We start from the raw sequence: 14391 nt of genomic DNA, 5'->3' as shown, positions 1-14391 counted from the left end.
AAAAAATGGCAGTTTAACCCTCTAATGAGGAAGCTAAATAGTCTAGGAGGTTTGAGGCAATGGTAAATAACAAGCAAAGACAAAAGACGCAGTTATGGAGCAGATTATTTTTTATTGCATAGAAGATCACACAAAAACAACAACCAAATTACAAAACGGCTTCACTATACAAAATATTGTCCTTTTGTATTGTTTTAGTTTAGGGTCACACATTGTACAGAACCAAAACTGAGACAGGAGCGCTACATCTAATAAGGATCGCTGATCCCAGCTATAAACAGAATTTCAAGATGACATTTTTTTCCCAGCACGTATGGTGGTTCATGCTGGCAATAAACAGAAAACATGGCAGATCCTGGATAAAAAAGGTAAAATGGAATCTTTGAGCTCTAAACAGAGATGCAAGTGTTACATCTAAAAGGCCAAGAACTAGGAAGGCTAAAGAATGATGGACCATATCTAAAAGCTGAAATCCCTGAATTCACTCTAAATAAAAGTATTACTGCAACCCATAGCTCTAAGGATGGTTAACAGCGGCCTTTAGCTCATATTCCTACCGGCATTTAATACATATAACACACTTTCCGTTCTTACTCAAGAAGCAGTGCAGGTCTGTACACCATGGTCCTGTGCAATATGTGAAACACTATACAGGGATACGAAATGGAGAGGTAGTTGAGGGAAAACATTAGATGGATGTTATGGTTGAAAGATGAGGACCAAGGGTGGACTTGCCCGTCACTAATATTTTGTAACAATACATCGATGTTCGTTTCACTGGGAGTATAAAGAAAGTTGACAATGCAGCCATTAAGTTTTTGGGGTAAAGGGGTTAAAATACAGTAAGAAGGCATGACAAATTTATTTTGCACATATCTGTCAGGAGGTAAATTATGTTAAGCTTTATCTGCTCCATAGTAATGCTAGCATAATGTCTAAGAAATGCATCTACCCAGATATGTGTGAATTATGGAGGAGACATTCGACTAACAGAATGGTCTGGGGCCCCTGCAAGCACCAAGTGAAGAGAAATTCCGGAAGTAGATATTGTAATCGTCCAGCTCTTTACGGAAACAGTTTGCAGCTTTTTCATCGCATTCACAAATCATCTTCTCACATCGATTATGGGCTTTCACTGGGGAGAGAAATGAGCATTGTTGTTGTAGGGGAAATCTAACAGTCAGTATCTCGCACTCCAGCAGCTTAGCCTGGAATGGAATACCAACTCATACGTAGCCAAATGGGTTAGAAAGTCACGCTATTAAGCTAGGGCAGTGATGATTGCCCCACTCTTGCTGCACCAAGTAATAAAATAAGCCTTGGGTTATGTTCCTCGACTACACCACAACCTCACCCCATCCCCTGTTTAAGACAATGAGAGGTTTAATGTATAAAAATATATCAATATTGGGAGGCATGGATCCCATCTAGTGCCTCCCCTTTCCCCGTATCCTTTTTCTAGTGATATGGGGATGTTAAAAGTAAAATGAAAACCCTTGAGGGCATCTATGCACCCACTCCGGCCCAAAGAAGTGAGGGAGGTCAAATGCTAAGAAATACCCTTTGAAGAAGCACAAACCCTATCATCATTTCTGCCCTCCACACCTGCCCTGGGGGCAGATCTGCCCTAACACTTTCAATTCAGATACTTACTGCATTTCACCTTCCTTTCCTCCTCCACATAGAAACGGTATGTCTGTGTTACCGGATTGCACCCACTAATCTCAGCCTTATTGTAACAGCAGTCCTGGCTATGACAGCACCTTCATAATGCAAAAGAATATCATCGTTAGCTTTTGGGACAGTACAGTTACCATGACAATGTCTGATACATTCCAAGCAAACAGATATAATGGACCATGCGCAGTATACACACAGCAATTCAAGTTGTGTCATTCAGTAATCTGATAAGATACTTAGAATCAACATAATAAGGGGTGACCATGGGACGATTAGATTGGCCGAATGGTCTCTTATCAAATCGCAATGCACAGCTACTTTTGGCACAGGTGATTCAATCAAAATAACAGACATAGTTTCTTAAGAAATCTTCATGAAAGCAATAAGCTTTGGAGTTTTGGTGCTTCTTGGGATCTGGGTTAGACCTCTGTCAATTAAAGGTGCCTCCACAAAGACAAAGTATTATTTGAGCGCATGGTGGTACATAACAAGATAGATCTGATTTTTGATTGCTTCCCTAAAGAAGAAAATGAATGCTTCTGTAATATCAAAGATATATATATATATAAATTACCAGTCGATGGCATCCACGGGCATTCCTTGGTTGTTGGCACCGCAGTGACAGCCGTAATCAGAGAAGTTAGCCAGGCCATAAATGGTGGTGGTCACCTTAATCATGTCATCAAACTGGGTGGGTGTGCTGATGACAACAGCTATGACTACATAGAGAAAGATGTTACTGGTCATGCTGGAAACATTTCACGTAAATGTTTTACATTGCAAAGCTATCGGCCAATACAATGGAAAAAAATTAATGGGTTCCACTAAAGATCTGACATATTCTATATTTTCCCAGCTATATATATAATCATATCTTTCATGCTTATTTTTTTACATTTTATTTTTTGCTGTTGTGCTCTGTAAGGAAGCTGCCATCTTGCTACCATATGCTTTAAATGGTTGCTACACTAATAGTATATGCGCAATAATAGCTTTCTGCAAAAAACCCACACAGAACACAGGAAGTGCACCACAACTTCCTGTGTTCAACTTCCTGTTAGCGCTGGTAGTTGGATTCCAAAGCATTGAGGCATCATGGGAAAAGAACAAATAGATGATTTACCCTGATTATGCCTTTAGTAGCGGCAGATGTGATATCGGAGATGGAAACGTATTCCCAATAAAGTCAAATCAATAAAACAAACATAAAAACCCAAGCGATAAGTGTTTTAGTGCTGACTCGGACATAAATGTTTCAGTTCCTCCTTAAATAAAACATCTGTACTTAATAAAAGATAATTTTTATGATTCCCTCTAGTGTCTTAGGTTTGGTGAACTGGCATTCAATTGTTTTGGGAGATATAACAAATTATTACACATTTTTTTTTAAATTAGACCAAAACAAAATTAATCTACAAAATCCTAGAACAATGCACCAAATTGGAACCAATATAAAATGGTTTCTATGATGAGTTGTCCAATTGAGCATAATGGGGGAAAATTACCAAGAATAAGATACAAAATAAGATTTTTGTATAAAATACTTACTGCATGTCAGAGTCAGTCCTAACAGGAGAAAGCTTCCCATTTTGATGTTTCAATGTGAGCTGAGACTGAGTTTCTATTCTGACCTCTCCATCCATTATATATCTTATCCCAGTCCCTCCTCTTTATTAATTCTTGTTATTAGATATGTCGGCTGCAACAGAAGTTAGATTTGAAAGGGAAAGATATAATATTAGTTATTATATGTTGGCGCCAGCACTGGTAATGCGTAGCTCTGGTTTAATGATAGACTAGAATCCAGCAGCGTAAGTAAAAGTAATATAATACGATCTGTCCAGGATGTCATTAGCTGGACTTTAATAAAGTCTGCGGGCGGAACAAAAGCATTTATCGAAGGACTTCCAATCTCATACCAACAGTATTTTGTGAATAGAGGTTTTTTTTATTAAGGAGAATACCGAAAAACAGAAATGAGAATTTCAAAAAGATATACAATGGATAGAAGACACGGAGTATAAAAAATTATAAAAATTATATAGATACATAGAATATAATAGTTTAACTGAAATATAAGATTCCATAGAGGACGGGAGCCATCTTGAATTATTTGGTCTGCCCTTTATTATTTGCTGTATGACTTTAACGCATAGAAACGCTCTCAATACATTGTCTTCGGGAAAATACATAGTAGCTGGGTTGAGGATTGAACCTTGGCACCATCTGTCAGGCTGTGAATTAGCCGCCTGGCACACCCGGGAGATGCTGGAGGGCCGATAGGGCCACACGCTTACCGACACTGCCGTTCTAGCTGCAGATTGGGTCCAGTAACTCTATGCATTAGTATGAAAACATAACTTGCAGCCGTCCAAATCCATCAGACAGACGCACAGATGTCTTTTGACATATTATGAAACGAGTAAGGATAAAAGAATAAAATGATCTGTAGTATATCTTAGCGGATCCTTGTTTACAGAAACAAAGCAGGTATAGAGATTCCAAGTTAAACAAGCAAATATTTTACAAAAATCACATCTTTTCTCATGTGATGTGTCATTCCGCTTAACTGTAACAGAAAATGTCGATCACAACTACTTCGTACTTATGCGTATCGTAAATTATAGTAATTAATTAATTAGTAATATTATTGGTGTTAAATGGCCTTTGGATGAGGGTCAGGAGGAGTATGGGATGGGCTTTATGCCTCTCTTAGGTTCACTCTGTATATTTGAAACCCCTCATCCCACTGGGAAAAAGATGGTGCATGGGTGGTGTAGGTAGGCACTATACTACCCCTAGGGTATTCTTTTAGTACCCCACCACACAAGATGGGGGTACCTTCAGTCAAATGTAGTCAGTCACGCTAACCCTCTCAACTTAATAGACCTGAAATTGTTAATTTGTTGTATTCATCTATTTAGTATAAAAGTTGTGTAAAAAAAGTTTAATATCTGCAAAATTATAGGACAGGTGTGTATATTTCCCATTGCTTTGATCTACTATATTATGTTTCCCAACTACTAATCAGCCACTCTGCTCTCCCTAATCACAGGTATATTAACAATGGTTCTTATCATCAAAACTGATCCCTGCGTAATTACCTGTTAGTCTATTGCTTGGATTACAATCCAAAGATGTTTTGTTCAGCCGTTGTTTAAAAAAAAATGTGAACTTTGTGGATTTTAGGATAATGGAACGTAAAGGTGGAATTCTGCCAATGTGTGCAAAAATGAACAAATACAAATGAACAATGTTGGTGCAATCACATAGAAGACAATGGTTCTTACCACTTACTCCTTTTAACATAACTCCACCATTATACAGATTTTATATTTGAGTTTTTTTCCGAGAGCACGTATATCGTGTAATGTTTCTAATTCATTTTTAATTAAAATGTAATTAAAGTATCTTGATCCGTACATTTGCTTGCTGTTGGCACGATGTATATATCGACCTGGATGCTCACGGCTATAGGTGGTGTTGTTATTTACCTATGAAATGGTCTTGCTGCATTATCTTCTGTTTGGAAGAGATTTCATTGCAAATTTTTTTTTATTTGATCACATTTTATAAAAAATTAAATTTAAATCTACATAAAAAATAATAATAATAATAATAATAATAAAAAATGTAATTAAAGAGGCGTTTAATACATGCATTGGTATTAAGTCCAGTTCTGCCTTGTTGACAGGATCCTAGTATTAAGGTAATAGTGAGGCATCTAAGAACTCTAACAAGCAACTGCGTTATGAGCACGAGAGACGGAGACAGATCAGCAAACCTGGGAACGTTCCTAATGAGCAGACCCTGAGATTCTTGAAATATTAACCCTTTAATAGTCGATTGTGAAGATTGTAGAAATCGACTTGCCAAGTGTGTCACCCAAATGGCTCTAATACCCGTCCTCATGGCAAGCCATAACATACTGGAAAAATGATCAATAACGATCAATATGGGTGAGTAATAACCCATTATATTTTGTAAGAGCAGATCATCAAATTGTACAGGTCTGAAACATTTTTTGTTTAAATTAGTTATAAGTATGCATTGTGGATGAGTTTAAAAAAATGTTTTTAGTAACAGTCTTTTCCTGAAGCCATGTCAATTTTAACTGGAGCACGTTACCTTACCATGTGACAGCGGATTATGCTCATTATGATTCATTGCTATTTTTCTTTGCTCTGAGATTTTATTATCGCCTAAAGCAACCATAACACAAAATAGTTTTCCATTTTTTCTGGTATGCATTGGATTGCATTTTTTTAGTTGGGTGCAAAAATGAAATGAACCGAAAGGACCCAGGCAGAGTCCGATTAAGTCTAGGTTACCGACAGAGAGCCCACCGAGAACAGATGGGAAAAGGACCTCTTTGAAGGCAGGAGCATTCGGCCCGTCTAGCCTGCCTGTTTTTCCTGCTGTAAGGTCTAAGATCTTCATGAGTCGTTGGTCTCGTCATAGATTCAGGAGCCAAATGCCTGTCCCATGCAGGTTTAAGATCCCTGATCTCCCACCCAGGGGTCTTTGAACACCTTCATTGTATAGGCACGGGCTGCACTATATACCCCTGGGGGCTTCCCATTTATCTTCTATACTCACCCCACTGCTTTCATAATGGTGCGATGAGGGGTACGGTAACAGGTAACAATATATTGTTTTATTTCTTCATTTTAATATTTTTAATATTTCATGTCACAATGGTAAAAAGAAAACAATGCTAATATCTGTGCCAGAGGCATTCAGTCACTCGCGCGGAGTTTAATATTTACTTGATTTTAATTGTAGCAATGGGATTCTCCCTGCCTTTCAAGCTCCTTTATAAAGCCGCTTCCCTGGGTACCCGACATGCTATCAGAGCAAGCAGTAAGGATGGAGCCCTCCGCTTTAAAACACTACCATATGGAAGAGTTTAACCCCAAACTATTTCATGGCTCATTTTTTTCCCCTTCAAGCGATGAAACAATTCTTGAAGAACTTTTTCGATTCCCTATAAAAAAACTTCATCAGATATTGAAATCCGGTAGGTCTGTTAATGATTTAGCACTGCATGTGTTTATATTTTAAGAATTCTTTTCTATGTTTTAAAAGTTGCTATTTCTTTGGGTAGAGTCTCAAATTGTTCTCCAAAATAAATTATTTTTTATTGCCATAGATAACCTTACTTATTGTTATTATTGTTATTTTGCATGCATGAATTTGGTGACGAGAAAGTTGTCAAAAAAGTTCCAGTTCATATATCTTTTTTTCCGTGGAAAAACTTTCGTAGAATCCTCTTTTCTCCAAATGTTCTTGACCAATAATCGATATTTTCCATATCTGGATATTTACGTATTACTTTTTTTTTTCCCCAGGGGAGATTAAAGGAGACACTTTGATTGACTTTTCTGCCGGTCCTGTCATTTTCCAACTTTTATCTGTCTGTGAATATTTCAAAGAAATCACTGTTCTAGAATTTAACGATAAATGCATACAGGATTTACAGAAATGGATCAAGAAGGAGAAAGATGCCTACGACTGGTCACACGCATCAAAGATCGTTACTGAATTGGAAGGGAAGAGGTTAAGTATCCATTCCATGTCAATTTTTTTTTAACAGATACAATTAATGTTGTAAAGCTGCTACAATTGGCCCATAAAAAAGACAGATTGTGAATAAACAAAATATAAATAGCATAGGAACTAAAATATAAATTTAGATCTAATAGTTGCTATGTTAAAATTCCAACACAACTAACTGATACTTATCGTTACCGTAACTGAAAGACTTCCATGTTGATTATATATTATTTCTACTCAGAGGCCGTTTTGAAAACTAATCTTTATTTTTGTTTCTGTTATTTTCCCCTTCTTATTTTTATTAACTATTAAGTTCTAAGGTTGAGTGAGTTTGAGTTTTACATTTTATTCTGGGGATTCATAGTAGACCAACTATGGTAGCTTGAGCACAGTAGTCCCCTGTGTTTTAACAGATGAATTATCATGTGGTTGTTCTTGACATGATGAACACTGTACTACTTCCCCTACTCCTTCTACTCCTTGTCCTACTCCTAGTCCTACTCCTAGTCCTACTCCTAGTCCTACTCTTTGTCCTATTCTTTGTCCTACTCTTTGTCCTACTCCTTGTCCTACTCCTAGTCCTACTCCTAGTCCTACTCCTCCTATTACTACTACTAACCCTCCTTCCCCATCTCGGGAGTTTTACATCATTCAGACACATCTAGGATCGTTATTATTGACATGTTTTCAAGCTTTGGCCCGTAACTGTTGATAAGAAGAAGGGATCTCAAACAGGTAGTTCACAAGCTACTAGTAGCCTCCTGACTACCAGCTGGCACTCTCCATTTCTGGGGGTTGGTGTAGGGGTAGGTGTCTGTTGTAGCATGAATGAAAGAAGTACAATTAAAACTAAAACCATGAAAATGACATTATTATATATATTTAAATATTGATATTACCTAAAATGCAATATTCAGCTCTAAAACCTGTTCATCAATAAAAAATAGTTCTTATTATATGTAAAGTTGAAGAGCCATGATGTAAAGATTTCCAAGTACATGTTCATGCATTGATTTTGTGTCATTGTGTTTTTCAGTGATAAGTGGAAACAAAAAGAAGAAGCCCTGAGAAGCCGAATTAAACAGATTTTGAAATGTGATTTTACCAAGCAGAACCCGACGGACCCTGTTGTATTACCCAAAGCCGATTGCGCGATAAGCTTGTATATGATGAATTTTGTGTGCAAAGACCTCGACTCTTACCGTGACTACTTAAAAAAAGTCTCATCTATGCTAAAAGTAGGAGGGCATCTATTAATATTTGGGGGATTTGATGCACGATTTTACACTGTAGGCAACCACAAGTTCCACAAGTTGAGCTTTGATGAAAAGTTTTTGAGGAAAGCTCTGGGAGAAACAGGGTTTTCCATTAAACACTTTGATGCTATCGAAAGCCAAGTACGAAATGAGTTTGTGTATTATGGGCATGTTTGGTTTGTTAGTGCTCTCAAAACTAGGGAGATTTAAACACGTCAAGTGTTAAAATAAGGATAACCATAATGCTCATCACTTAGTGCTTCTTGCTTTTAAATCTTATAATGTAGACAATCTACCGCACAGGAAACAAAAGAGCGTGGGTTAAATGGAGATGAAACTATAGCTTTCAAGACTTATACACCCCTTCCAACATCTAAAACTAGAAGGTCGGAGGTTTAGATGTAACATAAGCAATGTTTACTTTACTAAGAGTAGATACATGGAACAGCCTCCCATCAGTGGTAGAGGCTAATACAGTGATGGAATTAAAACATACATGGAGTAGACATGAAGATGAATCTAAAATGAGACCAAGGATAGGTTAAAGACTGACTTGGCAGACTTGATAGTCTGAATGGTTCCTATCTACTATAAAGTTCTATGTTTCTGACCTATAAGCTCAGTTTGCCATCTATTCTAGAAATAACTGGCCCAGGGGAGCCCATTTTGATGGATTGGCCCTGAGATTTCCACAAATCGATCTCTGGATAAAGTGGTTCCCTCGCAGTTACGTACACGCTCCTTATGATCTTTTAGATACGTTGTGTCACTGCAGCTGTAAGAAATTAAATAATGCATTCCGAATAAAGCATTGCATGAATAAGATTTGGAAGATATTTTTGTACATGTGTGATATTAATAAATTAGTAAATTATGGAGCAAACAAAAGGGCCACATGTGCCCAAGATAATTTGGCGAAACTGGTGGCCTGGGGGTCGGTGGAGCACAGGAATGACGCTATTTGATTCAGCCAATGCGGCCAGAGGACCACCTCCGATGGCCACCTCATAATATTTAAGTGGTCGACTTGACTCTGACTAAAACAAATTAATCCATCATCCACTGTCAATACATCCCCCATAGAGTAAAATGGTCAGATGTCTGTGGGACTTCCTTAAATGAGCCAGGCCACCCATTGGGAATGATGTCCTTAAGACGCTTGCAGGTGGCATCCAGAGCTAACATCTCCAGGGTTATCCGTGGTGGGGAGGTGTGTAACCTACAGTTCACTGCCACATTTATAGATCACATTTAGGTGGTAGCGCTGAAGCTTGAGCATCATTCGCTAGATGCACGCCGACGCTGTGCGCAGAGGCTTTCTTAGTATGGTTATCAGTGGCTGATGATCTGTCTCCTCAGTCACTGGGCAGCCATAGATATAATCAGTCCCAATAATTCTTTCTCAATTGGTGTATAGCATGCTTCAATGTCAGTGAGGGCTCTTGGGGCAAATGCCACAGGCCTGCCATCTTGAGGACAGACTGCACCAAGACCATGACAATATTACCCGCTTGTGCACATCAAAATACTGTAGGACAGGTGGATTTGTCGGATGTCATCAGTTAGCATCTTGTCAGTTAGCATCATGTTCCTCAACAGAACGGCCCCCATTTAAGATATCATCCACCACTATTTCACACGGTTATCCAGCAAGGAGGTGTTTTTAATGGATCTCTTGAAACTACATTAACTTCCATTTGGCATCCATAAAAACTTGTTTTTTCCGATTGGGGTCATAAATATTGTATCAATGATTCCACATCCAGATGGATTTACCAGAATCCACAATTAGCTTCATTTGCTCTACAACCTTTAATGGGTGATGAGGCCTCAGGAGAGCCTTGTTAAGGTGCACAGGGTCAATACATATGCATACCATGCCATCCGTCTTGACTGCAGCTGCCATGGCAGACACCCAAGGAGTAGCCACCTCTACTGGTGAGATGATGCCAAGTCTAGTCATCCTTTCCATCTCTTGGGCAACATTGTGTTTCATAGCCAGTGGGATCCTTTTTGGGGATCAGTGGGATCCAGACGCATGTGATACATGACTGAAAGCTTACCAAGTGTCAGTATGAAATACATTCTCATAATCGGTTATCTCAGGAGCCTGTTGTACAGTATATACCTCTGGGCTGAGTTGAATGAGATTTAGCCGCATGCTATCTGGTACGCCTAACAGGCTTTTAACATTTCTATCCACTATGTGGAATAAGCCAGGGTAGCAGTGCCTAGTGTCTGAATTGTTTGACCGCCATAAACTATCAGATTTACTTTATTTGACTGATCAATTTTGGCTTTGGGGTCAATGCACTGCAATGTGGATGAGGACATGACATTGCGTTTAGCACCGGTTTAAATTTTTGACCTGCTTGTTACAAGTTGGTGAATATTTCTCCTTTATTCTGAAATGGATCCATACTTTAACAATGAAAAGAATATTGGTGATCCTCACCTTACTACTTCATTTATTTTGTGCACATTTTTCTTTTTGTTCCACTAGATGGCCTCATCCACACACCAATATTGTGAGTCTTGGATCTTTTTTTTGAGGCACTTTGCAAAATGATTAATTTGTTGCATGAGTTACAAGGTTTGTTAGAAGCCGGGCACTTGTTGCGCTCAGTAGTGCGCCCCGCAGTTGCTGAATTAACACTTCTGCCTCTCTCTTTTGAGTTCCTTAGTGGTCCTTTCAGAACGCTCAAACAACATACATATTCTAATGGCGGATTCCAGCGTCAAAATACACAGACAATCCTGTCACGTATTAGCTCATATTTTAGTGCACCAATAGTCTCAATGTGGCCACGGAGGGTCGAATTCCTTTTGTCGGGTTTTTAGCCATCATGTTGAATGCATGTCTGTCTATTATCACATTCTGTTCTGGAAAGCATACCTCATCAAATGTCTTGATTAACACATCAGGATCCTCTTTGTCCTCACCCTCAAGTGAAATGACTCTTATTTATCTAGTGCATTTGAACCGCCAAAGAGAGAAAAGTGTAAGCTTGTACCTTTTTTGGATAAGTCTCTTGAATTTTAGCCAGCCATCAAAGACAAACGGTTCTAGGCGCTGTAGATTTTGAGGACACAAGCAATGATGTAGTCGCCATGCTGTCTGCTTTCCAGTGTCACTATCACTGTCCCCACACATCTATACATACGTGCAAAACATACATATTATGGAGAAAACCATCATTTAAATCATACGCATCCGCAACCACGTGCATTAAAGTTCATATGGCTGGAATGTCCCTTTTAACATTTCTTTCATTTTTATTTTTGGCATAAATGTTACAGGATGGTGGTTTTATTGTTTTTAAGTCTTTGTGCACCACGGGCATTGGAAAAGAGATATATTGTGGCATTTCTAGTACAGATATCTTGTTCTCTTAAAATATTGATCTTAATTTGAATATTCTTAATTCTTAATATTTTTAATATTTTCGGTTAGACATGTCACAATGGTGAAAGAAAATAACGATATGATCTGTGCCATGGGCAATCAGTCATTTGCACAGAATTATCAATTACAATATTTACTTTTATTCCCTCTTAATAACATGATTGTCATCAAAGCACAAAGCACAAAGTAAGGATGGAGTCCTCCGCTTTAAAACACTACCATATGGAAGAGTTTGATCCAAGACATTTTCACGGTTCATATTTTTCTCCTACAACCGATGAAACGATTTTTGCTGAACTTTTTCAATTCCCTATAAAACAACTTCAGATACTACAATCTGGTAGGCCTGTTAAGGATTTAGCACTACATGGTTTAAATTTCACTATATATAGTATATGCATTTAGCCTCAAATTATTTTCCTGCTGATTTTTTTTTTATTGCCATAGACATCCAACCTTACATGTTTCTTTCCGTGTTTCTTTTGTTCAAACGGTTCCAGTTCATATATTTCTTCCCCAAATGCTCTTGATCGATAGTTAACGTTGTCCTTATCTGGATATTTGCTTATATTCTGTTTTTGTCCCCAGGAGAGATTAAAGGAGACACATTGATTGACTTCTCTGCTGGCTCTATTATTTTCCAAGTTTTACCCGTCTGTGAATTTTTTAAAGAAATCACAGTTTTCGATGTAAATGATAACTGTATCAAGGATTTACAGAGATGGGTCAAGAAGGAGAAAGATGCCTACGACTGGTCACACGCATCAAAGATCGTTACTGGATTGGAAGCCAACAGGTTAAGTATTAATTTCATGTCAATTCCTATTTTATTTTATAACAGATAAAATTACTGTGCCGAAGCTACTAGAATTTTACAATAAAACAACGGATTGGGAATAAACAGAACATACGTAGAATGGGAACAAAAATGTAGATCTAATAGCCACTAAGTTAAAATTAACTGACACTTACTTTCATTAAAGAGCAGTTAAATGAGTTACAATATAATAAACCCAAGAACTGCATATCATAAGTTTACTTTTACTTTACTTTTTCATCGCCTTTGTTTTAGGAGATGATTTATTTTTGCAGTTATTCTTGTGAAGGTAGACATTGTACTGCTAATACAACTACTACCACCGCTAATACCACTAACAGTAATACAACCTCTACTACTAACACTATATATTATTAAATTTAATAATATTTTTAATATTATATTTAATAATATTTTTAATATTAAATTTAATAATATATTTAATATTAAATTTAATATTAAAAATATTATTAAATTTAATATTAAAAATATTATTAAATTTAATATTAAAAATATTATTAAATTTAATAATATTTTTAATATTAAATTTAATAATATATTTAATATTAAATTTAATATTAAAAATATTATTAAATTTAATATTAAATTTAATAATATTTTTAATATTAAATTTAATAATATTTTTAATATTAAATTTAATATTAAATATATTATTAAATTTAATAATATTTTTAATATTAAATTTAATAATATATTTAATAATATTTTTAATATTAAATTTAATAATATATTTAATATTTAATTTAATATTAAAAATATTATTAAATTTAATATTAAATTTAATAATATTTTTAATATTAAATTTAATATTAAATATATTATTAAATTTAATATTAAAAATTTTATTAAATTTAATAATATTTTAATATTAAAAATATTATTAAATTTAATAATATTTTTAATATTAAATTTAATATATTTAATAATATTTTTAATATTAAATTTAATAATATATTTAATATTAAATTTAATATTAAAAATATTATTAAATTTAATATTAAATTTAATAATATTTTTAATATTAAATTTAATAATATTTTTAATATTAAATTTAATATTAAAAATATTATTAAATTTAATATTAAATTTAATATTAAAAATATTATTAAATTTAATATTAAATTTAATAATATTTTTAATATTAAATTTAATATTAAAAATATTATTAAATTTAATATTAAATATATTATTAAATGTAATAATATTTTTAATATTAAATTTAATATTAAAAATATTATTAAATTTAATATTAAATTTAATATTAAAAATATTATTAAATTTAATATTAAATTTAATAATATTTTTAATATTAAATTTTTAATATTAAATTTAATAATATTTTTAATATTAAATTTAATATTAAATTTAATAATATTTTTAATATTAAATTTAATATTAAAATATTATTAAATTTAATATTAAAAATATTATTAAATTTAATATTAAATTTAATAATATTTTTAATATTAAATTTAATATTAAATATATTATTAAATTTAATATATTTAATATTAAAAATATTATTAAATTTAATATTAAAAATATTATTAAATTTAATATTAAATTTAATAATATTTTTAATATTAAATTTAATATTAAATTTAATAATATTTTTAATATTAAATTTAATAATATTTTTAATATTAAATTTAATA

At 34.5% G+C, this 14391-nt stretch overlaps 2 protein-coding genes across 2 annotated transcripts; one reads left to right on the top strand and one right to left on the bottom strand.

The window, feature by feature from the left end:
- Positions 1–882: 882 nt before the first annotated feature.
- Positions 883–3354, bottom strand: LOC128470274 (phospholipase A2 homolog otoconin-22). The gene is made up of 4 exons (XM_053452140.1): positions 3229–3354; positions 2255–2399; positions 1654–1763; positions 883–1135 (listed from the first exon to the last, which is right to left on the bottom strand). The coding sequence occupies exons 1-4, from the start codon at positions 3266–3268 to the stop codon at positions 987–989; spliced, it is 444 nt and encodes a 147-aa protein (XP_053308115.1). The 5' UTR covers positions 3269–3354; the 3' UTR covers positions 883–986.
- A 3171-nt stretch (positions 3355–6525) lies between these two features.
- On the top strand, positions 6526–8702 carry LOC128470542 (indolethylamine N-methyltransferase-like). The gene is made up of 3 exons (XM_053452433.1): positions 6526–6700; positions 7032–7239; positions 8273–8702. The coding sequence occupies exons 1-3, from the start codon at positions 6526–6528 to the stop codon at positions 8700–8702; spliced, it is 813 nt and encodes a 270-aa protein (XP_053308408.1).
- The last annotated feature ends 5689 nt before the right edge of the window (positions 8703–14391 follow it).

This window comes from Spea bombifrons, chromosome 12 (genome assembly GCF_027358695.1).
Source record: "Spea bombifrons isolate aSpeBom1 chromosome 12, aSpeBom1.2.pri, whole genome shotgun sequence".
Classification (NCBI taxonomy): Eukaryota; Metazoa; Chordata; class Amphibia; order Anura; family Pelobatidae; genus Spea; species Spea bombifrons.
This window is presented reverse-complemented; position numbering and strand designations above follow the sequence as displayed.